The 25,274-nt window shown below is 40.3% G+C and overlaps 2 protein-coding genes across 3 annotated transcripts; both read right to left on the bottom strand.

Annotated features, from left to right (window-relative positions):
• Nucleotides 1-1,074: 1,074 nt before the first annotated feature.
• KRT28 (keratin 28) lies at nucleotides 1,075-9,697 on the bottom strand. The gene is made up of 8 exons (XM_070482154.1): nucleotides 9,183-9,697; nucleotides 8,654-8,736; nucleotides 7,937-8,093; nucleotides 5,723-5,884; nucleotides 5,517-5,642; nucleotides 2,474-2,691; nucleotides 1,697-1,752; nucleotides 1,075-1,416 (listed from the first exon to the last, which is right to left on the bottom strand). The coding sequence occupies exons 1-8, from the start codon at nucleotides 9,630-9,632 to the stop codon at nucleotides 1,274-1,276; spliced, it is 1,395 nt and encodes a 464-aa protein (XP_070338255.1). The 5' UTR covers nucleotides 9,633-9,697; the 3' UTR covers nucleotides 1,075-1,273.
• Nucleotides 9,698-17,326: 7,629 nt separating this feature from the next.
• Nucleotides 17,327-22,536, bottom strand: KRT10 (keratin 10). 2 transcript variants are annotated; one of them, XM_070483236.1, is made up of 8 exons: nucleotides 21,164-22,536; nucleotides 20,273-20,355; nucleotides 19,750-19,906; nucleotides 19,496-19,657; nucleotides 19,276-19,401; nucleotides 18,729-18,946; nucleotides 18,041-18,349; nucleotides 17,327-17,684 (listed from the first exon to the last, which is right to left on the bottom strand). In XM_070483236.1, the coding sequence occupies exons 1-8, from the start codon at nucleotides 21,773-21,775 to the stop codon at nucleotides 17,678-17,680; spliced, it is 1,674 nt and encodes a 557-aa protein (XP_070339337.1). In that variant the 5' UTR covers nucleotides 21,776-22,536; the 3' UTR covers nucleotides 17,327-17,677. The 2 variants fall into 2 exon arrangements, with proteins under 2 accessions (XP_070339337.1, XP_070339336.1); XM_070483235.1 differs by having other exon boundaries at nucleotides 18,021-18,349.
• Between the last annotated feature and the right edge of the window lie 2,738 nt (nucleotides 22,537-25,274).

Below are 25,274 nucleotides of genomic sequence, written 5' to 3' on the forward strand. Positions count from 1 at the left end.
CACTGAGCTCTGCAAATCATGTAGCTAGCCCTCTACATTGTACATTTGGGAAGTTACTTGCCCATGAATTTCTAGTATTTGCTTCATTTGGTGACTTTTGGCTCAAGATTTTATAAATTTCCCATTCTGTGCCACTTCTTTAACTCCCACCTGACTGTTGGGTTGTTGGGTAGAATTCTTGCCCTGACTGGAGCTTGTCATTAGAATCAGGCCACATAATAGAAAAATATGAGAGCTGCTCTCCTTTTAGGGAATTCAGTATGTTTTGGGAATCTCTACCATACATTTTGATCCAGAAACATAGAAAGACATAATAACCGAACTGTTCATCAGCTGCATGAGAGTTTAAGTTCTAGAACAGGTATGTTCTAGACAGGTTGAATGTGGTCTGCCACTTGTTACTGTACAGCCCATGAGCTAAGAATGCTTTTTACATTTTTAAATGGTTGGGAAAAAAAAACCCAAAGAGGAATATTTCATGACATGTCAAAATTATTTGCAGTTCAAATGTCAGCGTCTGTAAATAATGTTTTATTGAAACACAGTGATGCTCATTTTGTCTATCTATTGTCTATGGCTGCCTTCTGCTACAATGGCTGAGCTGAGTAGTTAAAGTAAGAGACCTTATGGCCTGCAAAACCTGAAATACTTACGATCTGGGCCCCGACAGAAAAAGTTTGCCGATCTCTGCTCTAGGAAAAACGTCATTAGCACGAGGCTCATTGCCGTGGATCTTTCCAGAGATAATCCTGATTATATGGGAAATGGTTTCCTGGGAAGTACCCATACCTCCAGAAGAGTCTGAGATAGGCTCACGGGTGAAAATACCATGAATGCACCATCTAGTGGTGGGACTTTTCAATCACAGGGAAATTTCTGAATTTTTTACAGATTATTTTTGCCCATGCAAAAGTGGTGAGATTTAAAGATTATGTCTAGTGAATGTTTAATATTTAAATGTCATGTGGTATTGACTACTATTTAAAACTAGAGTGGAAGGCAATTAGAATATATTTCACAAATGTCTCCCTATGAATTAGACACAGAAAAAAACCTCAATTATTAGTCATGAGTGAATGGAAATGAATGCACATCGACTTTTTTATTTATTTGAAAACAAACACCCAACATCCTGTAAAGTTAAGAAAACAAGTATTTTTTCTAAGTAACTTATCTTTAAGGGTAGAGAGGGTTTTTATTATCTCTTTGCTATTTAGAATAATACAGCTGTGCGGGATCCCTTCCCAAATTATTCTTTTCTCAGTAATGGCAGCTAGAAAGAAACCCTTTGCTCTGTCTTGCCATTGGCCATTTTAGATCTCTTTTCTTCAATGGACTGAACCCTCGATGAAAGAACTTTACCACGTTGATCTATCTCTTCAACCACCGTCTTTACCAGTGTGGCTTTGGATAAATCTAGAAATAAAACATATGTGAATACATATTCAACCTAAAGGATTACATGACAAAGAATTCCACTGTTGGCTGTTAATACAATATATCATGTACATTTTTGCTGAGGGAGTAAGCATAGGTTTATAATAATAGTTTGGGATAGTTTTATCCATTCAAAATAATACTTTAAATTCAGAGCACTTTAGTTAAAATTACTTAAACATAGACTGTTGCCATAGTGTATAACTGCCATTAATGTAAGAGCATTTGCTGCAATAGAAATAGAACTAGATTTCATTACCTTTAGATGAATTCCCTGAGCTTCCTGATCCAAAGCCCTTTGATTTAGAGCATGAGCTGTAAAACAAAAAACAGCTTATTCTTTAATATTTCTGCTTATCACTTAATAAATATTCATTGAATCAACAGATGAACATAAACTCAAGTGAATGTTGTATGCCAAAAGCAGACCTTAGTTTTCTATAAAGGAAAATAAAAAATTTTGTGCAGGAGCTGGAAGCAATTAAATGTTATCTAAAGAGGATACAAAACAACCTTGTTTCCATTTGATTTTTTTTTTTTTTTTTGCTGAGGAAAATTTGCCCTGAGCTAACCTCTGTGCCAATCCTCCTCTATTTTGTATGTGGGTCACCACCACAGCATGGCTGGTGAGTGGTGTAGGTCCATGCCTGGATCTGAACCTGTGAACCTGGGCTGCTGTAGTGAAATTGTTTTACATATAGATCCCGGGATTTTGTACAGAGGACATTTATTTCAGGGCAGCAGTGATATTAGGAGTGAACTGAGGGGTGGGGTGGAGAGAATCTTGAAACCCACAGTGATTAACATGGACAACTAATGGGGGTTCTTCAGGGACGGCTGGGGTCATCCAAGGCAGATGAGGAAGAGGCTGTGAGGTACAAAATACAGAAGAGATGACTGCAGAGGCAAGAGATGGGCATGCCTTTCTGCAGTGGGAATGAAGAAGAAAAGGCTTGGAGGCATGGAAGGTAAATGGGCAGTATATGGTTGTGGTTTAAAATAGGTAAAAACTGGATTTTCAAATGGTGTTACTTACTTTCCATCTCCATCTATCAGGCGGCAGTAGGTCTCAATTTCTTTTTCCAGGTGGACCTTGATGTCCAGGAGCTGCTCGTACTCCAGCTTCTGGCCCTCCGTCTCGGTTCTGACCTGGTGCAGCTGCTCCTCCAGGGCCCCGATCTGAGCCTGGATCTGGGTGAGCTGCGCACAGTAGTTGCCTTCCGTCTCTGTCAGGGAGCACTCCAGGGAGTGTTTCTGAGGACGGAAAAGATGCAAGATAAAAAGGAGCAAGGGATGAAACCATTTTGAGGACTGTGTAGACCAGTGTTTCTCAGCAAATGGCAGTACTGCTCTGTAGGCGAGTTTAGAAAATTTGTGGGGCTCATCACAATAAAACGGGAGGGGGTGAGGAAGGGGAAGTGACGGGCATTTACTGGGTGGAGGCCAGGCCTGGGGGGTGACGGGATAAATGACCCTTTCCCATGAGACTTTTGACTGTTCCAATGGATAGTCATGATATTTAGATAATATTTCATATGATGGCCAACCTATATATTAAAACACTTTTTTTGGGGTAGCACAATAAGAAATCAATATTGGAAATTATTTTTTTTGAAATTACATATCTCCTTCTGGGCTGGCTGCTGTTTTCAGTATTATTCTGCTCCTGTCTCCAGAGACCAGAGATCTGTCTCACCACTGTTCCAAGGCCTTTTGAGCTGCTGTTTCTTTTTTCTAATCTGTCCTCGATTTTCTGTCATCAAAGGCCGTTCATTAAGCATTTGAGATTGAATGAATGCCTTCACAGGGGTGGGATTTCAAGGCAAGAAATAAATTTCATAACACAGTACAGGTCATTATTTCAACACTACTCTTATGAACATTACACCTCCTCATTCCTACTTCCATAGTGTGTAATTTGTCTTGTCAGAGGATCCCTCCTTCAATTAAAGTAATTTTCCTCTTCCCTTTATCATACATAAATACATCTGGGTTATTACTTCTCCTGATATTAGTTATTATCTGATCGTCCACCCCCACTTCCACTCTTTCATTTTCCTTTTTTTCTTGTGTGGGGCAACTCCTGATCTTACATTATTAAAAATAGAACATTTATCAAAGGAAGATGTAAGCCTCTGACTCTTTTATTACATGTTCCAGGGTAGTTGGCCCTGAGTATTTACATTTTAAATATATTTTATTTTAAAACACTTATATTTTTCCTTTTTATTGCAGTTATGACATTAGACGGGTTTTTAAAAAATTTTTGTTCGTTGCTCAATATATTATCTATTGGCTTCATTCTAGGATTGTGAAAAGGGAGTTATAAAATAGTGATCATAACATGCAGACATTGGTTGTATTGGGGCTAAGAACCATGGACTTGGACACATAGGCTGACAGATGCATTGCATGGGTGGTGCTGGGCAGGCCCACTCCAGGGGCAGAGGAGTGTGGAAGGTGATCAGATGGTAATGGGAAGGGTGAAGCAACAAGTCACAAGATGTCAGTGAGATGTGTGCTTGGCTGTTCGAACCTTTAATTTCCCTGATGATGTACCCTCATGTGGCGTTCCTTCTTAGGGTTGCTAATACTCTCCTAAATCAGAGGGGACAGCATCTCTACCTCACAGCCTTCTGCTGTAAAGCTTGGCTTGTAGATGAGAAAGGAGGACAAGATGAACCTGGAAGTTTGTGTATTACAGGAAGCGTGTGAAACATTTATATATTTAGACAACTCCCAACTTACAGGTGATTTGTGTACTAAATTATGGAAGATCACGCTTAGAATTCGTCTTATGACAAAAGAAGCTCAGGTATGGCAGTTGAGTTCTATGCTACCGTTATTCTATTCAGTTATCTTGTGTTAAAATGGGCTTTTTATGGATTTTCTCATGAGCCCAAACTATAGTACTTCTGGCTTCGCAGAATCTCATTACTTTCTAGCACCATTGCTTCCATGTGAAAATGCTTACAATTCTGTTCTGGGAACTCAGGAATTTATTTCCTTCAACATAGCTCAGAAATGAGAGGGAGGATTCATACTCAGGGGTACAGCAGCGGGAACAGGTCCTCAGGGGTCTTGTTGCAGGAAAGAAGGGAGTGGGGAAGAGAGGAGGTTTCTAGGAGCCCAAAGCAGCAGGGAAGGTCTCTGGTACCAGCCAGCAGCGAGGAGGTGACGAGGGGGAGGAGAAGAGGGGCATGCTGGTTAAGTTGGGTTGGTCAGTGGTGAAAACAAGTCTCCAAGCTGAATACAATAAGGTAAGAAAGCAGCTCAACTTTTTAAGTGGGCTAAATCAAAATAATCTTCCTATTGTTTTGAGTCCTCCGTTCCTTCTGCACTCATTTGTGTCAGAGCAGCCCTTTCCTTTGTGTTACAACATGGTGACCTTGGAGAGTGTGAAACCTCTGATGAAGACAGGGAACCCTTTGGCCACATTGGTGCCATAGCTCTCCACCCCAGAAGGGAAGCCAGTTTTAGTCCTGAGTTTTCTCCATGGTAACCTCTGAAGTCACTGGGGTGGGTGCCAGGGTGCCTGAATGCCCAGCTCTGCGAGGTGTATTGGAATGGGACCTCTGCCCTGGACACTGTGGGTCTGAAGAGGCCAATGGTGCTCATATGGAATCAGATGTGTACCCTCTTTTCCTCTGCCTGATGAAAAACACAATGTGGCTTTGAATAGGCCTTCATCAATACTAGGATTCAATTTAACAGGGCTTCATCAACAGTAGGAGGTGCTGGTGACCTTAGCTCTGCCCTGGATGGTCGCATGACTGTAGGGTGCTGCTTGATTTTCAGGTGGAGCACAACTGCTGCTGCTAGCTCTGTGGGGCTGAGACGAACAACCCCAAGGAAGAAACAATTTTATGAAATGAGCACTGAGCACCGACCAGGAAGGAAATTCTCAGTGACCTTAGGGAGGAAGCAATGCTCTGTCTGTGTCTCTTTCTGAGTGCCTCGGTGTCTGTCTTTCCTGCTCTCTTCATCTTGTGGGTAAAGCCATAACAAGGAAGAAGGGAAGGGTTTCAGGTGGACTTCGTGGAATCACAAAGTCCAGGCTGACCGGCGCTCTCACCTACCATCGCCAGGAGGGACTGCAGCTCGATCTCCAGGGTCTGCAGGCTGCGCTTCATCTCCGTCAGCTCGTTCCTGGCCGAGGTGGCTGCGCCCGCGTCATCGGAGATCTGCTGCTGCAGAGTGGCGCTCTGGAAGGTGGGGCCAAAGGGGTTAAACGGGCCTGTACCCACCGGGCTGGTGTGGGCAGGGCTGCTCGCGCTGCCCTCACCTTCTCATTGAACCAGGCCTCCGCGTCCCTGCGGTTCTGCTCGGCAAGGTCTTCGTACTCGGCCCGCATGTTGTTCAGCAGCAGCGTGAGGTCCACGCCGGGCGCAGCGTTCATCTCCACGTTCACGTTGCCTCCAGCCGCGCACTGCAGGGCCTTCATCTCCTGGAGGGAAACGTGAGCGTGACCTTAGGGGCAGTTTACGATCACCTGCAGTCCGAGACGAGTGTTCCCAGGGGTTACTTTATGTCTCAAAGTTTGTGGTTTAAATTCCAGTGTATAATTTAAGGCACACGATTTTTAAATTGACTTATTTGATCCATAGTCATGCCAATCATCAATTTAATTAGTTATTTGTTAATTAAAACAACCACAAACAACACCACAACAAAAACGGTCACAGCATCTCAAGAGAAGTGTTTTATTCTTTCAAATGAGAAGGGGTTACAGAGACCAGAGAGTTATGAAGCACATAATTATTGACTAAATGTCAGGCAGCATTCTTATTGATGGGAATAGAGCATGGGAAAAAACACACAAAAATCCCTGTTGTCATGCAGCTCTCATCTTAGGGACAACAGTTATCATTTAGTGAGTACTTGTCATATGCCAGGCACTGTTGTAAACAGTTCACATGCATTAACTCATTGGAGTCTTTTCACATCTCTCTGGTAGGTACTATTATTAGACTTATTTTGCAGATTAGGAAACCGAGGCATAGAGAGGTAAAGTAACTCACCCAAGATACTTAGTACTTGAAAGGACTGAGATATGAACACTCCTGGATTTGAACATTGTGGGTACCCTGACTCCAGAGTGTCTGCTCTTAGCAACTATACTCTCTGGCCTCTCTGTTCTAGGATATGCTCCAGGTTCGAATCATTGAATAGTCAGATCTAATCAGAGAATGGATTTCTGGACAAATCAGCCTATCAATGTCCTGAACTTGGTTCTTTAAGTAGCTGACCTTTTTCGTTTTTCAACTGCTTTTGATGGATTGCAGAAGGTACTTCTGCTTTCTTAAGCTATCTTTGTATGACCTTAGATCAAGTGGCTCGCCAGTATCCATCAGAGCAAAAGATTTACATTGTGCAAGGAAACCACTGATTACTTTAAATTATTTCCGTATTTTGGGATTTTATGTAAGATTCCATGTGAAGAAAAATTCTTCTTGTTATAAAAGTTTGCAAATGGAATTGCTTGCAGTTATTTTAGGGGCATTGGTCACTGGTGAATGTGGTAAATAGGACACTCTCAGGAGATGTTGAGATGTGGTGACTCTTTGTTCCTACCCTCAGTGCATTCAGAGCTACCTTCTTTTTGGTTAGTGTGGCTTTATGGGGACAACGAATGCTGCTTTGATCCTGACTCTAGCCTGGCTGGGCTGCTGTGGTTGCAATTTCTTCTCTTCTGAGACTCTTTCTTATCTTGGTGTCATACTGTCTGCAATGCATGGGTCTGCTTGTCACTCTCCTGCCAATACCCTCTGGTGGCCTGTCTCTTCCAGCACTCTGCTCTGTGACTCTCTTCCCTCTCCCTGTTTCTCCTTTATTTTAATTTTTCCCTTCCAATTTTCCTTCTCTTCCCCTCTCCCATAATTTTCTCACTTGGGGCAAGTAGATTTGGTGTTTCAGGAATTTATAACGAATGATGAGGCACTTTTTGTCATAGGTGTTTTCTGAAAATTTGTCATCCATTGTTTTGGAGACTTTTGCAATTACTTTTGGGGTAATAATTTTTTAAGGGTTTGAAGTTATCTGGTATTATGTGTCAAGCAATGGATTTATTTTTGTGCAGATTTCAACATTAAAGAAAACCCAGGCTCATTAAATGGAGAAAACATTGACATTTTTTCTTAATCAGAGACGTCCTTTGTGAGAAGGTTAGCCTCAGAATAGGCATATATGAATGAAAGAAATAATCTAGTGGAAAGATAGATGGTTGTATTAGTGCAAAACTAATGTATTATTTTCAGGAGGATAGAATATTGTATCAGCCTAAAAAATGGAAGGATACAGATCAAATTGTTAATATTCAGTACCTCAGAGGATGAGATTAGAAGAGTAGAGTGGGAGGAATGAAATTCTTTTTTTTAATATGCTCTGGCTTTGTTTGAATGATTATAATGAGTGCAAATTGCTATTGTAATTTAATGCCCCCCAAAAGTATTTAAAATGTACAAATTTGTGGTTTGCCTGGAAGTAAAGCTTCTCCTACCTCTTCATGGTTCTTCTTGAGATAGGTCATCTCTTCACTCAGAGATTCATACTGCAGCTCCTGGTCGGTCCTGCAGAGCGTCAGTTCATCCAGGACTCGCCGTAGCCCGTTGATGTCAGCCTCTGTGTTTTGGTGAAGGGCGAGCTCATTTTCATACCTAGGGGGGCGTTAAATGAATTTCAGCATGAGATCACCTCAGGAGGTGGAGAAATATAACCCAACTGCTTTGAACTGAAAGTTAGAAATTGAATTAGGACTCTAAATATTATAAAAATATACAAAGAAAGTCTTCCTTCACCTCTTTCACCCAATTCCGTGCAGGATAATTGGCAGCTATTTAGTCACAGAAATTCCAATAGCATATCTCAATAAATACAAATGTACCATTTTAGAATTTTACCTTAGTTAATATTTTTACTTAGTTGACAAATATTTATGAGCGTCTACCTTGTGGTTGGCACAATTCTAGGCAGTCGTAGAAATATAATGGTATTTTGTCCCCCAAATGTAATAAACATGTGCACATTGTGAGTACGGTTGATTGCGATATTATAAGATGCTTTGTATTGTATGGTATTATAGTATTATAACTTGCTTTACTTCCTTTAATGTTTTAGGTTATAGTTTATTTAACTTGGGATAAAACTGATATTTTATTTATCAAATTAAATACATATGAAACTTTTTTATAGAACATGATTGTTTTCTATCACTTACTTTAGCTGGAAATCATCAGCAGCCAGTCTGGCATTATCAATCTGCAGGATGACATTAGCATTAGCCGTAGTGGAAGAGATAATCTAGAAGAAATCAAAAGGGAGAACACAACAAATAAGTCTGCTCTTATAATTTGTTATTTCAGGAAATAAAAACACAATTAAGCTTCTGTGTAAAAATCTTACTTCTTTAAGTAACAACCAAAATGTTTAAAATTTAAAAATTACAGATATGATTTTATTTTTTCTCATATACTCATTTAACTTTTAGAATATAATACTTTCTTGTTAATGAATACATTTCAAAATAAACAATAATGGAAATGGTAACATTGAAGCTACATTGAAATCCATGAAACAAAGGACCTATTTTTGAGAAACAGGAAGAATTATTTATCAAAATAAATAATAAATACAATATAAATTACAGATAACAGCTGTGAAGCATTTCCTGTTGTAGTTCTATGTCTTTTGCTAGGTAATTCTTAGTTTTAAATTCTTTGAATAGTTCCAAATTTGTGATTTCTCACCTTATTCTTAAGGTCTTCAATTGTTAAGTGATATCCACTGTAGTCACGATCAAGTCCACGGCAAGATCCAGGTCCATATTTTTCATACCAACCCTTGATTTTTCTCTCTAATTCAGCATTTGCCTCCTCCAGAGCTCGCACGTTATCCAGGTAGGATGCCAAGCGGTCATTAAGATTCTGCATGGTCACCTTCTCATTCCCAGAGAGGAGTCCCCCTTCACTTCCAGCAAAGCCAGCACAAGCAGAACTTCCAAGGACACCACCAGCATGATTCCCCCCAGGAACACGGCCCAAACCCCCTCCCAAGGCACAGGAAAATCCACTTCCAGCAACAGAGCTGCCACATGCATTGCTGCCTGCAAAGCCTGTGCCTCCATTGGATGGTCTGACAGATCCAGATCCAGACCGTAAGCAAATATGCCTGGACCCACTAGAAAATCGGAGAGACATGGTATATGAGAAGTGTTCACCTTGTCTGTGGATAGCCGCAACTTCAAAGGAGAACAGAATATTGTACCCTGTTGGTTTCTTTGGGCTTTTATACACAATTATTGGGGTGTTCTTATTTGAGTTATGCATGCCATAAGAAAAATGGGATCATACAGATTAGCTTGAAATTATGTATAATTGGGTGATTTTTTTTTTAAATTAGTGTCTGACATCTCTAGCTGTTGCTGCAGGATATTTATTATCTTAAATATAATAGGGTTCATTCTATGTTAAGTTCATTACTTTAACTCTTAATTTTGAGTGAGTAATCCTTTACTTTCATCTAGACCCTAGGAATATACCATCATTATCTGGCACAGGGTATTATAAAGTTTAAAAAGTTGAGTAAGATTGTGGTAGGGTACCATCAGCTACACAAGGGTCTTAATTACCGGAGAGGTGTATAAAGAACCATTAACTGGAGAAACACTTACTTTATCCCATGAGAACAAAAAAATGTGTTATTTAAAAAAGTATGATCCTGGTAACTTCTCTGGTCTTACCATGATTATAACATCTATTTATTTCCTTGAACAATAGCATAAATATTGACTGATTCCTTTATTTAACATGTATAGGTACTATGCCTGGTGTTCAATTCTAAATGCAAAAATGAAGACATGATGGCAAATAAATGCAGAGATGAAAAAGATATGGTTATTATCTTTAAGAATTGTATGTCCAGGACCAGACAGTGGTGTTTCATGTTTAGCCTTCTGTGTTAGTCTAAAGAATTTGGAGTGAATCCTAAGTAAAAAGTAGAGGGCAACATGATCAGGTTGAAATGAAAAAAGGCCAATTGTAGGGTTAGGACAATGGTCCAGGTGGGAAGGCTGAAGGTGGTGGGATGAAAAAGTTGGGAGGACTTGGTGTTTTATTGAATTTGGAGAATGAGAAAGAAAGAAGAGTTGGGGATGACCCTTAGGTAGTTGATTTCAGATGCTAGAAATCCTACAATATTAACTGAGATAGGGAATATAGGAGCAGGATGATACTGAATTTACTTTTAGACCAACTGGGTTTGAGAGGTTGGTGGAATATCTTAGAAAGAGATGACTGATAGGAAGTGTGACTGTTTAGAATAAGTACATGGAATTGGGAAAAATACCTGAATAACAATGTGTAAAGGGATAGTCAGAAAGAACTGAGGGCCCAGCTTTCATTTGTAACGACATTCAAATGCATCCAGTCATGAGCCGCAGAACAACGTTTGGTCAATGACCGACCGCATATATGATGGTGGCCTCATAAGATTAGTACCATATAGCCTAGGTATGTCGTAGGCTATACCTTCTAGGTTTGTGTAGGTACACTCTATAATGTTTGTACAATGATGAAATTGCCTAGTGATATATTTATCAGAAGTATCCCTTTCGTTAAGCGAGGCATGATGGTATTGGAAAGTTATTCTGATGTAGGAATAGAGAAGATGATGATCAGGCTGATGTGCATTTTGGAATTTGAAGCTAGATTCAGAAGATAGAAAAAGTAGCAAAGAAATTTCTAGTGCTCTTGAGAAAATGGTTGAGGTGATTGAGCATACGGTTACATATAAAGAAGGAAGTAAGACCAGAGGGACAGATACACTGAAGAAAAAGAAAAAAGTTGACTCATGGGACATCTTTATGAGGTCATGGAGCAAGAAGAGTGTGAGAAGGACATTGAGAGAGGTGAAGGAAGATGGGTTAAAGTCGGACAGTGGAAGACAGAGTTTAGAATTTTACAGTTGGCACAACCCCAGATCTTGACAAAGTTCGGTGAACAGCCATGGGCACGGGACCCAACGGTCACTGAAATAAGAGATCAGAAGTGGACTGCCCTGAAAGTCAATGGAGTAGGAGGTTAGGAACTGTTAGACTGTGGTGTTAAGTGGGCCATCTACATAGGCATGAAGTCTCCCATGGTGGCAGGAGATGGGAGAGTAGTGGACTGTGAGCCAGGTGCCAAAGTGCTGGGATGTTGGGAAGGTGTGGTGAGGCGTTAGCTTCAAAAGAAGAATTTAACTTAAGAGTTGATCCATGTAAAGCTGTATGTGGCAGTGGGATTTAGGGAATAGAGAGTCTGCCTTGAAGTTTGTATATTAGTTATGTGGAGTGGGAGTGCAGATTAGAGACTGAAAAGAGAGGTGGAAGGGGAGATGGGGAGAGGAGAGAGGGAGGAATGGAAATGAGATGGGGAGAGGTCTACAGAAAGGGTTTAGGTAGTTGTTAAAATGTGGCTAAAGAGAGTTTCCACCTCATAAGGTTGGTGAGACAATAAAAGAGATCATGCTTAGCACAGTGCCTGGCAAAAAAAAATGCCTCAATGAACTGCAGCCATTATTATTACTGTTGCTGTTGTGTTACAAAGTGGATGTGTGTGTGGAGAGATCTGGGGAGGTCAAGCTGAGAGAGAAGGAGACATGAGCAAGAAGTGCCCTAAGATGACTCCTCTTGAGGCAGTGGCAAGGAGAGTGGGGGAAGGAGGTGGAGAGGACAGGAAAAGGGGGATGCAAGGACTTGGTTGAACTTGACTGGTTTCAGGTTCTGCAGATTACAGGTATAAAGTTGTTTTGCCACCAGAAGCATCACAGTGTCTCCTGGAACTGTGTTGGTGCAAGCAATCTGAAGCACTGTGGCCGGCATCAACATGGCCTTTAAATGCATTTTCTGGGCAGAGTTATAGGCTCTTTTGAGAGCTGCAGAGAGCCGTAGACATCACCTAATTCAGCCCCTTTATTTGTCAGATGAGACAAATGGGACCGAGAAACGTGAGAGTTTGCTTGGTGTCACCAGACACATGCCAGGTAAAGACTTGGCTTATGTTCAAGACGGCCTTGAGATCCTGGCATCATGAGTGTATTTTAGATACAAATAATTACTCCAAATGATCCATGCTAATACGAATACCCACTTTATATCTTGCCATCAGTAGTCTTAACATGTTGTATGAATTGTACAATTATTCTTTTAATTAAATTATTGAATTATTGAAATTGAAACAGTGAGGAATTAGAATATGAAATATATAAAGAATTGTAAATCTCTTCAGGGCCTGCTTATTAACTGTAAATAAACATAATTAGATAAGTAATGGGTGTAACGTGTCTCCATCCTGCATATATAAAGAAAATATTTCCAAAAGAACATTTTGTGACAAAAAAGAGAAAGACACCGTCCTTTTAGAAAGCGTAGATAAGTGGTTTCTCCTTTTCAGTCAGCATCACCCATGTCGTTAACCACACTTGCCCCTGCTGTCCTGCTGACACCAGGTGGCAGTGCTCACCTTCAAATGGATGTTGCTTGGGCCTGAACCTCCACTTGAGCCTGGGTCCCACCTGCCCTCAGCAGGAAATTATTAAATCCGATAAAAAACAGCCTCAACATTTGTCTTTTCAAAGTTGCAGAGCAAGATGACTATAAAGACAAAATTTCCTTATATTTATATGATACTTTACAGCTTCCAAAGTGCTTTCTTGTATGGCATGTCATTTGAACCTTACAAGGAACCTGGGCATTAGGAAGAGAGGTTTCCTTCCTCTGAGTTAAAGAAGAGGCAGCTGAGGAAAAGGACTGTTCAGGGATATGCAGCATGAAACTGGGAGAACCAGGCCAGAATGGGCCTTGTGACTCAGTGTGATGATCCTTTCAGTAGACCTAATCTTCTTTAGATCAGGTAGAAAAATAAGACTCAAACAACACAAAAATCCCTCTTTAATGAAAACCATAAACATGCTTCTTACAAAATCCCTCTCAGAATTTCTAGTTACTAGCAAAAGGAAACGTTTACCTACAGATATATTGCCTTTCAGATGTGATGCATTCATTCTTTTGCTCATTCAAGAAATAATTCCTGAGCACCTGCTATGCTCCAGGCACTGTGCTAGTGGCAGGGGACATGGAGGGGAAGAAAATAGATGCCTTGCAAGCTCTTATTGTGAATAACGCTGCTGTGGACATGGGATGGACAAGTATCTCTTCCAGACCCTGATTTCAATTCATTTGACTGTATACCAGAAGTGGAATTTCTGGATCATATGGTAATTCTATTTTTAATTTCTTTAAGGACCTGTCATCCTTTTTTCCACAGCAGCCGTATCATTTTACATTCCTACAAATAAGGCACAAGGATTCCAATTCTCCCCCTCCATGCCTGCACTTGCTATTTTCTCTTTGTTTGATAGTAGTTTTCCTAATGCTGTGAGGTGGTATCTCACTGTAGTTTGGATTTGCATTTCCCTAATGATTAGTGATGTGGAGCATCTCCAATACCCTACTTGCTTTTGTCTTTACAACAACTATTGTCAGTCTTCAAGATCCATTTTGGTGCCATTTTATTTTCTAGTCTTCTCTTCAAATTTCTTACTTTATAAAACCTTACAGAGGCTCTATAGATCAAAACTTTTAATGAGAGTTCCTCTTCCAAAGGAACTTGGAAGGTTGATTAGCTTGGTCTTGGTTGTGCTAAACTTTAAAGCCAGTTATTCACGCTTTTCAAGCATTTCTCTTGAGATAACTTATTGTGAGTAGAAAAGGTTAATTAAAAGATTAAGTGTGTGATTTTTTCTTTGGTAAAATCCAGCAGGTCAAACTAGTTTCAGAACACTACCCACATTCTTCCCTGAGGTAATATTCAATATTTACATCAACGCACAATAATTTCTTGCTTTTCTGTCTGGTACTACCCTGGAAAGATCTCTTACTCCATGATGGAATGTGGATGGTGTTTGTGATTTTATCTGGAGACACTGAGGAGTAAGGTGGCAATTCAAACAGTCCTTCCTCCTTTGCCATGGTGTTCTGTGGAACAATCTGGTTCAAAAAGAATCCTTCAAGAAATATCCTTCATACCTGGCTTCCAGACTAGACTCATTTCTTTTGTGATAAGTTATTTCTCTTTGTCACCCAAGGACACAGTTTGGATAGTCTGCATCATAATTAGGGTGACCACAGCTGCAGCTTTAAGGGATAGTCAAGTATCTCCAAACATTGGGGCAATCATCTCGTCCTTCCCACTTACTTTCGTAAACCTCCTGCTATGTTTTATTGGACCCCAGCTCACAGGGCTAGATTAATCATAATCCTTTGTAATGTACTGTCATCATTATTCCTACTGTCTGGAATTTAGTTTTGCAGCTCTAGGATGGCAAGCTGACCTTGTTCTCTACCCTTTGGCGGGCCACGTTAATGATCACCCACTCTAACAAATTATTGTGATGCTTATGTCTGTCTTTTGAGAAACTATGTTATTTATCCAAGAAGCATATTTCTTTGTAGATGAACAGAATGCTGTTTCTTCATTACCTACTCTCTGATGGGCATTTTTCTAAGGGCTGTATAGATATTTAACTCCTTTTATCCCCACAACAGTCTCAGCTGTGGTAGTCATTATACCTATTGCATAGACAAGAAAACTGAGATTCAGAAGAGTTGAAGCAACTTGTGCAAAAATTACCTGATTTGTAAATGCCACTGCCAGGATATGAAGTCTAGGAATCGTTGATTGTGAAATGCATGCTTCTCACCACAAATGAGCTCTTTCCCTAATTCCCCCGCTCAACATGCAGTCTAGATGGGAAATACTGGATGGACCTTATTTAAACATGCTCAAGCTATTTCCCTTATAAAGCTGACCACAACAGTTACTCCTCCATTCCCAAGAAAAATATCAAGCCATCACGGACATCAAGGTCAGAGTCCAAAGCTTTCAGGCCTATAGCAGCATAAGGCAAAATCTTTGGAGAAGCAAGCTTTTGTTGTTTAGTGTGATTCCACGTGAATGCCAAATATTGGCCCTGCCAGTGTCTTTGCACACTGTCTTGCTTAAACAGGAGGACCCGGTAACAACTTTAGAATCTGTAAGAATGTGTACAGGAGTTTTTGATCAATAGCTACATGATAAAACGATGTGGTAAAAACAGTGACCTGTACATTTCACAATAGTTTTTTAAAAGATAAATACCAATGTCCTTGTTAAAATAGAAGTGTTCATTTAGACAGTCTTATTAAACTGTAGTTTCAGAGTCTAGTCAAGAAAGTAGTTCTCTTTTAGTGTTTTATTGAGATATAATCGACATTCAGCCTGTATAAGTTTAAGGTGTACAGCATAAGAAATACATTGAAATACATATACAGCAAAATGATTAGCACAATCAGTTTAGTGAACGTCAAGAAAAGTAGTTCTTTGTCAGAGAGAATTTAATATAAAGAATGGTTTAAGGAGATATTGGAAGATTGAAAAGGTGAGAAGATAGGACCACCATGATTCACCTTTCAGGAATGAAGGTTGGGGTCACTACCCAACCAGATAAAAAACTGTGACCAGCTGAGAGCCTGGCCTTGAGTGCGTGAGTGTATGTGGGGTGGTGGGTAGAAGAGAGAAAGCTTAATAACAAACACAACTATCTCATAATAACGTATTTGTATTTGTCTCAAATTAGTGTCATTGAATATGAAAACACTTATTTCTTCAGAATAAAGAGAATGGTCATCTCAGATTGTGAACAATACCCTGGGTGCCAGGGACATGGTTAACTTTGTTAGATAATAAATATTTTAAAAGACAAGTGTTTTTAAAGAGCAGTCAGTACATACACAGTAGGAGCTCCAAGAGTCCTTACCCAGCTACATTGGATTCAGGGCTTTACGATGTGGTCTGTTAGGACTTCAACAGTGAACCTTAGAAGCCTGGCCCCCGAGAAGGGTGGCTGGTACACATATAAACAGACATGTGAACTAAAGTGGAGAGTCTCTGAACTCTGGGTAACATTTAGTGCCAGTTAGGGCATGGAGCCTTGACTATTGGGAAGTACATTCACATTAAAATAGGGCTTCAGTCATCACTTTGGGGTGCAGAGGGTAGAGTTTACCCAGCAGGAGTCCCAACCAAATGTCCTGGGGACCAGGGCTCAGGTCCTAGGAAAAACTGGAGCTCAAATCAGGAAGGAAACTGAGGAAGGCTGCTACTCGGTGAACATGGGTAACCCAGGAACCAGCCAGGGAACACAGGTGGTCTTAGGGGCAGAGAATAACTTTAGCCCTTACCTACTCCATATACTAGCAGAGTACCAAGTAAAGTCACTTGGGTTCTTAATGGTTGAAGGATGTGATTGGCTTGACCCTACAAGACTAGGTCTGTAGGACTGATCACTGGGCAGGGTTGGTGAGCAGGGACCTAGAGGTGTCTTTTTGGTCAAACTGGCATCACCACGTATCAACAGTGCTTCTCCTGTTCATCTGATAAACACCAGACAATTCTGTTGAGGTGATATGAGCAGAAGTAATATAGTAATGGGGAGAAAATAAGGGCAGATAAATGTGAGAAGTCAAGTGAGGAGAAAATGTGAAATTTCCAATTAACTTTATTTTGGGGGTCCTATTTGAGCTATTTCCGAATTTCCGGGATCAAAGAAATTCAAAGCCAGAGAACTGGGAGCTTTCCACATTCTGCGTATCTTTAAGAAAGACTAAGACTGGGGACTGACGGACTTTTTACTCAGTGAGATTACTGACGTTGGTCCAACACACCCACAAGATGAAAACATTTACTCACAGAAACCATAGAGACAATCATTCTGTCTTCAGAATTTCTAGGTAACCAATCTTCAAATGCTATTGTGTACTAATATTTAAGGTTAGAAACATCTAATTTAAATAAAGAATTCTGACCAAATTGGATAGTTTGCATCAGTATGAAAGTTTATTGAAAGTCATTAGTAAATGAGCATAGAAAGGTTTTTGTGTTTTTTTTCCCATTAAAGAACACTTTCTGGCAAAGTGAACAGAAGAAATATAGAAACCGCAAAACACCTTTTAGACACCTTATTTTCTAGACCATTAAGATTGAAGCGTTTTCCTGGAGAAGATGTTTCTCATGATTCTGTACATAATGGCCTGTGTGAAGGGAGACTCTTTCCTCTTGATGCGGTTTAATAGTAGTGTTTCTTGGTTTCTGATTCAACCATAGATGAAAGGACTCTACCGTCAGGTGCCACCTCTTCAATAATTGTCTTGATTACACTGGCTTTCTTAGTATCTGTATGCAAATCCCAAAAGAAAACGAGAATTCAACCCAAGCAATTTGTGGGGGTCCTTACTAATTAACAAGCAAATTTCTAAAAGAAAAATACACTAAATTTCAAAAAAGAAACTTCAATTTTTTTTATTTTGCTTTAAAAAACCAAAAACCCTCAGCAATGTTTAATCTACAGCATTTTCGACCACGCCATTTTCCCTTCCAGATTGGTGTAAGAGTACAGTTCATTAAAAAACGCAAGCGGGAAACTTCTGTAAGAGTTTAATTTTCTTAAACTGCTCTAGAGCTGAAAAAGCAACAAAACCATCACAGAAAGTCAAAACTAGTTCTGATTACCCCAGCTAGTTTCTGCTGACCTTGGTCCCTTAGATGAGGACTCGCCAGCGGACCCGGAAGACGAGGACTTGTGGCCTCCGCTGGAACTGCTGCCACCGTAGCCGCCGCCGGAACTGCCGCCGAGACCTCCGCTGGAACCGCCGGCCTGGCCGCCCCCGGAACTGCCGCCGTGTCCGCCACCGCTGGAGCTTCCGCCGCCGTAGCCGCCGCCGCTGGAGCTTCCGCCGCCGTAGCCGCCGCTGGAGCTGGCGATCCTGTAGCCGCCGACGGAACCGCCTCCGTAGCCGTCGCCGGAACGTCCGTCATAGGCGCGCCCGCCGCCGCCGGAACTACCGGGAGTAAGTGTCACATCGGTTAACTCTAACGTTGGGCGACGGTCGGTCGCTTTCCAGATTATTGTTGCTTTAGAAAATAAGCAAAACGTTGTTGGGAGAAAAGACAGCCTTGCTAACTATGAATTTAGAAATCCATTCTTAAAAAAATTCTCTAAAAACAATTCTGTATAGTATGCACAACCCTAAGGATCGTTCTCGGGCCAAATTCGTGGGAAGTTGAGACTGGTCACATCTGCCTTTTCCTGGGCTCTGCCTCCTCCCTTCTCCCCACTTTCTCCCATCCTGTGGCACTTCCTCGGGTTTTGGAGAAGCCTTGCAATTTGGAATATTGCATCTAAGCAGTGGGGATCCTTTAAACACTTTTGTCATTTACCTTCCCTCTCCTTCTAGCAGGCTGCGGTAGGTTTGAATTTCATTCTCCAGTCTGATCTTAATATCCAGGAGTTGCTGGTACTCAGCATTCTGGCACTCGGTTTCTGCTCGAATCTGCTGTAGTTGTTCCTCCAGAGAGGAGATCTGGGCCTGGATCTGTGAGAGCTGTACACAGTAGCGGCCTTCCGTTTCTGCCAAGGAGGCTTCCAGAGATTGTTTCTGAAAAAAGGAGAGAATATATTGTGGCTTAGCCACCTCCTTGTTCAGTTGAGTGCAGTGAAGCTTTTCAATAGTTTAATATGACATCATGTAGAAGAATAAAGAAAATGAATAGAATTTTTTTTTGCTTAATGGCAACATTTCAATTTCAGCACTTTTAGATCGATGCCAATAATGCTTTTCTCCGGTTAACAAAGAACTCCAATTTTATTTCTACTTTCTTAGCCCAACTCTGCATTTTGTTTTGTGTTGGGTTGCATATTCTCATGTGAGCATGAAACTTTGTAGGAGAAAATCGAAGTCATTTTATAAGACAGTTCTTAACATACCAGGGCCAATTGGGACTGTAGTTCAATCTCCAGACCTTGAACAGTGCGTCTCAATTCAGTAATCTCAGATTTATGGCTGGACATTTGTTCGATGTTACTATTGATTTCTGTAGTCAGTTCCTGGCTCTAGAGTATTAAAAACAGGGGAAAGATGAAGAAAATCGGACATGATAACCAAACCGAACCTCCATTGGCTTCAGTATGAAGGAAGATGCATGACCTTTTCATTGAACCAGGCCTCAGCGTCTTTGCGGTTCTGTTCAGCAAGTTGTTCATACTGATTTCTCATGTTATTCAGAAGTTCGGTCAGATCAACACCTGGGGCAGCATTCATTTCCACATTCACGTCACCAGTGGACACGTTTTGGAGGTCTCTCATTTCCTGTTTGAGGATCAGAAAGATTTAATAACTGCACTGTGATTACAATGAGCCCCTTTTGTTTTGGCTAGGGAAAGTATAACTTTCTGTGTCACCTCCTCATGGTTCTTCTTCAGGTAGGCGAGCTCTTCAGTCAGGCTCTCAATCTGCATCTCTAGGTCAGCCTTGGTCAAGGTCAGCTCGTCCAGCACCCTGCGCAGGCCATTGATGTCGGCCTCCACGCTCTGGCGCAGGGCCAGCTCATTCTCATACCTGAAACAAGCGTGATCCAAATACTGGCTTTAACTTATACTGGAGGCGTACCCAGGTAGAGACTGTTTAAAAAGTAAGTATAGAGTTGATTTCCCATCATGGCAACATTTATCATATACAATTTCACATAGGGATGTTAGTGGTTTAATGCAAAGAAGCTTAGTGGTTACTTTAAAATGCATTTTCTTCTTTTAATATTGCCCAAAAGGTAGCATTGAAATGGAGGATTTCTCTGATGACTCCAATAGTGTTTGACTTTGAATGAATTCAGGAAAATGTAAATGCTATTGTGGGTACGCAAAGTCATTGTTAAGAACAAGGTCTGTATCTGTTGGGACAGTATTGTACCACATTCACTTAGCTTACTTCAGCCTGAAGTCATCAGCTGCCAGCCTGGCGTTGTCGATCTGAAGCACCACATTGGCATTATCATTGGTTAGATTGATGATCTGGAGAGAGAGGCAAAGAAATTAGATACAGATATGGCTTTTATAGAGGCTTGCATAGATGAACTGCGTTTTTATGTTGTTCTCTTGGAAAATCTGGGAGGCATTTCTTAAAATATGAAATATGACAGACTTACCCATATACTGAAACTTGAGTTATTTGTTCTCTTGAAGTTTCTATACTCTTTGATTTCCGTGTCATCCCTTTCTGAAAACTAACTGGCCTTATTTGGATGTGTTCCAGCTAGTGTGTCCCCCCGTTTATACTTTGTGATTTCTCTGTATTTCAGCGAACTTTTGACTGATTCATACGTGTTTTTGCTTTAACTTGTCATAAATATATCTTCTGAATGAATACACTCTGAGCCGGCACACAGTAGGTGCAATTCACAAATTCGCTAGAGCCAAACAATACCCCATTTGCATACTAGAGAATTCATGTTTCTTGCAATGAGTATTTTTTTGTTATCAATCTGAATAAATTTTGTTCTGGTTCATTTCATAATTCTTTCAGTTACTATATTTGAAATATCTAGTGTATTTTAACTATAGACTCATTATACACTCATTGAGCCCTAAAACCTTCTCAGTAATCTGCCATCCTATAAGCGAAAGAACACACTCGTTGGATGAAGATTGCAATGACCATAGCCTCACAAATATCTTTGATGAGACTTGGTTATTTTTGGAAGCAATAAAGTCAGATAGGCAAACAGAGAGAATAGCTATACTGTGCTTAATTTAAGTTCATCCGCCTGGATTACGTTGATGAGAAATAGGCCTAAAGTTGGATTTTCAAAATGCCGCTTACCTGATTTTTAAGATCTTCAATGATTTGGTAGTATTTGCTGTAGTCACGAGGCTCCCGCTGGCCTGCGTTGCCATGCTTTTCATACCACTCCTTGATTTTGCCTTCCAGCTCATAGTTTGATTCTTCCAGAGCCCTAACTTTGTCCAAGTAGGAAGCCAGGCGGTCGTTCAGATTCTGCATGGTTACTTTTTCATTTCCAGAAAGAAGGCCGCCATCTCCTCCAAATCCACCACCGAAGCCTCCTCCAAAGCCGCCCCCAACGAAGCTGCCTCCTCCGAAGCTGCCTCCTCCGAAGCTGCCTCCTCCAAAGCTGCCTCCTCCGAAGCTGCCTCCTCCGAAGCCCCCACCTAAGCTGCTGCTTCCATAGCCTCCAGCAAAGCTGCCTCCACCAAAACCTCCTCCTGATCCTCCTCCATAGCCTCCCGATGAGCCACCAAAGCAGCCTCCACCAGAGCTGCCACGGCTAAAAGAGCCACCACTGAACCCCCCTGAGCTAAATCCTCCAGCAAAGGAGCCTTTGCTGCTTGAAATTCTGAGAGATGATCCCCCTCCTCCTCCGCCTCCACTGCGGGAGGAAGAGTATTGCTTGCGTGAGCTGTATCGAACAGACATGGTGATGCTGTTTAGCCCAGAGAGTGCCTGCTACCAAGGACAGTGACAAGCCTTTATATACTGACAGGGTGTGTCCCGTGTGTGTTGGAGTTTGCTTGCTTGCATGATTTTCTTTTTGCCAGTTTAGCATCTTTGGCTTATGATTGCATAAGTTTTCTTCAGTAATCACCAATTCCAATAGGCATGGTTTTGAATTTGCCCTAGGAACAAACAGGAGGTTTGCTATGTTGAAATTGAAAATGGGTGTAGTTCAGGTGAGTGTGTGTTTCATTATGTTTTTTCATCTTTTGAAGACCATTGGGCAACTCTTAAAATCCTGTCTTTTCTCAGCACTATGTAGGTAGCACAGAACGTTCTCAAAGTTTGGAAAAAGAATTTTAGCTACAAAATTATAGTTAAAATAAGATGTTTGTTTAAAAATGTCTATTTTAAACAGTTTCAATTAATTAGAACAAGAGTTAGCATGAAGCCTTCCAGAATCATGCTATAATAAGGATCTTGTACAAAACTGTAAGCTGCCAAAATGAAAATACAAAACATATGCTAAACAATTTAATTAGTGTTTAAAAGTTGCCACACATAAAAATTTAAGGCCATAAGGGCACAATTTAGGAAGTATATGTGTGTATCTTTATAGGGAATCTTTTAATTTATTTGGAGAATGAAAGTATATTGATATTTTGCCTGGGAAATTGGAAGTGAGGAATTATTTAGGAACCTTTAATTTAATGGTGCTATTCTTTTTAAAATAAAAAAATCTAAACTCACGAAGTTCTCTTGGAGGTTTTTGACTTTTAAATTCATTGTACTTAAGGTTTATGTGAAGACCATAATGCAGAAATTCTTGGTCCCAGATATGAAGAACTAAGCTCCAGTAGGTTCTTTATACTAAATTCGATAGAAAAGGGAGAATTTAAATGTTATGATTTTGAGTAAAAATTCGTTTGCAAGAATAGACATCCAAATTAGGGATTAATACTTCAAAAATTATGAACTAGACTGTGAACATACGTTTCCAAGCTACATTCTTTTTCTCAAAAAAATTTGTTTGTATATACTGTGATATATTTGGATATAGAATTTGGCATAACAGTTTATATAGTGCAGTATTTAATTGGGACCTTAAGACATGACATAAAATTATTTTGTATCTACTGACAGGCTATGATATTTCTATTGTTCAAAAATACATTCACAGCTATATTTATACATATATATCCACATGCATTTTACAATTCTACAGTGCTATTTGTGATGCTGTGATTTTATAATCTCAGAAACAAGCTGCTGAGATATGGGTGGTGGTTATCTGTAGTTTATAGAGGAGGTAGTTGAAGCTGAGAGACGTTATGATTCTGCCTAAAGAGATATAGTAGGTGGTTGAACTGAGGTTAGAAACTTGGTCTTTGATGCCCGGTGTTTTGCTTTTTCTTACTCTACCAATATATATGTATGTGTTCTGGTGGATTTGGTGTGATAGAACTGAATGCCTCTATTTCTTATCATAAACTTCTCCACATGGGAAAAAACAAAACAAACAGTACTTGGAAGCATGAAAATATTGAAAGGGTATTTGGCAGGCACTCTTCTATGAGAAATTGCTTTTCAAATTCAGTTTGTAGCTGCACATTCCAGTTTATGAAAACTGTAGAAATAGGTTCTGCAGGGAAAAGGAATGTGGTTGGGAGCATTAACGAAGCGTTGATTGTCAGAGTGGAGCTTACTACCCAACAAATGACAGCTTCTCCAACTTGTTAGCACATGCAACTGGGGCGGTAGTTGAGAGAAAAACGAAACGCAACCATGGGAATTGATCCTTGATGAAGATAACATGCAGTAAAGAAAGGCTATGATAAATCAGGAAAGGAAAATACAAGATTATACTAAGTTCAGAGAGCATGTTGAAGCCTTGATATTAACGACAGCAATTTGGAAAGAAAGCATTTTATTTACAGAGAGATTTTGATAGGTTTTACCCATAATTGTTGCAAATTTTGGATCTTGATCGTACCAGATTTGCTTTAGTATTAGCCTTTAATTTCTTCTCCTGGTGGGAAAATATAAAAATTTCCATCTAGTTTCACTTAGTTAACAAACGGTATGAAGAGATCTATTACGGTCATATCAAATCAAAGAATATGTGAGAGGAAACTTTTGCATAAAAGTACAAGAGAACAAATACGTGTATAGAGACTCTTCTAATACTGACTGTCACATTTCATTTAAGCTACCTTTGATGTTATTATCAAAGATTACTTATTAACTTGTATACTCTAGAAATTGATTTGTTTTTATTTTCACTGTCATTTATTGAAATCAGCCTTTGGCATGAGTGACATTACAGAGGTGCCATGGAATAATTCTGCAGCTAAATTGAATGAAAATGTACGACTGTCAATTCTAGTCTTGGCACCTTTTACACTTGGTTACCATATTCCAGTGAAACTATAATTTCTTTGTTTTCCATTTTTATTTTGTCTCTCTTTAAGGCTCATTGATAGGCGTTTAGAAGGTAGAAAGATGAACAAGATTCAGCTCCTGTCCTTAAGGATCTCACCAGTTGTTACGGTACTTGAGGATTCTGAGCATAAGCTGTCAACTTAAGTGCTATGCTGTGCAAATGGTAAATGAAGTGAGAGGGAGGTGTGGCGGGGAGAAGGAGTTAACATTTCCTGAACATCTACTATGTTCTAGTTGGTTTACTCTCCTTTAATCTTCCCCCCAATTCCCTGTGACAGGTATTATTTACCTCATTTTATAGCTTAAAGAAATTAAGCTTTAGAAAGCTTTAAGAAGTTCCCCAGAGTAAGACAGCTGGATTATGCTAGAGCCTGGTTTTGATTCAGGCCCATTTGCTTCAAAGATGATGCTATTTTCATGACACTGAGCTGCTGCTGTAAGACTGATGAGCAAGGAGTGTTGTTGGAATAGGGTCACCTGCCCAAGTTTCATGGTGCAGGTGGAATTTAAGCTGAGTCTTGTGAAGGATGAGTAGGACTTTTCCGTGTGTGCAGCAGCAGAGAAGTGGGGAAGTGGGGACTGTGAAAATGCCAAGCAGGTGGAGACTCTGAATGGGCAAGTTTGGCTGGAACAGATCGTCCATATTTATAAATTTCTCTTAACAGATTTTATTGAGTGCCTGCAATATTTCCTGGGGATACATAGATGACTAAGATGTAATTCCTGCCTCTCAAGGAGTTTAAAATTTACTTGGAGGGGCAAATAAACATACCCATGAGTCAGAGATTGTAATCCAGTACAGGGTAATCTGGGCTACAGTTGAGGCATGGGCATGGTTTTGAGGAATGCAGAGAGGTGTTCTAACAGTCTGATGTGAGTGTTTTTGTCTGTGTGCTCACTCGTGCATGTGTGTGAGGGCACAATGAAAGAGTAGCTGTGTCGAGTTTTGAGGAGAAGATTAGTTTGGTTTAATATGTGACTTTGGAGTAATACCAGGATATTCATGTAAAGCTATCTTTGAACGGTTAGAATCACAGGA

The sequence above is a fragment of the Equus asinus genome, chromosome 13 (genome assembly GCF_041296235.1).
Source record: "Equus asinus isolate D_3611 breed Donkey chromosome 13, EquAss-T2T_v2, whole genome shotgun sequence".
NCBI lineage: Eukaryota > Metazoa > Chordata > Mammalia > Perissodactyla > Equidae > Equus > Equus asinus.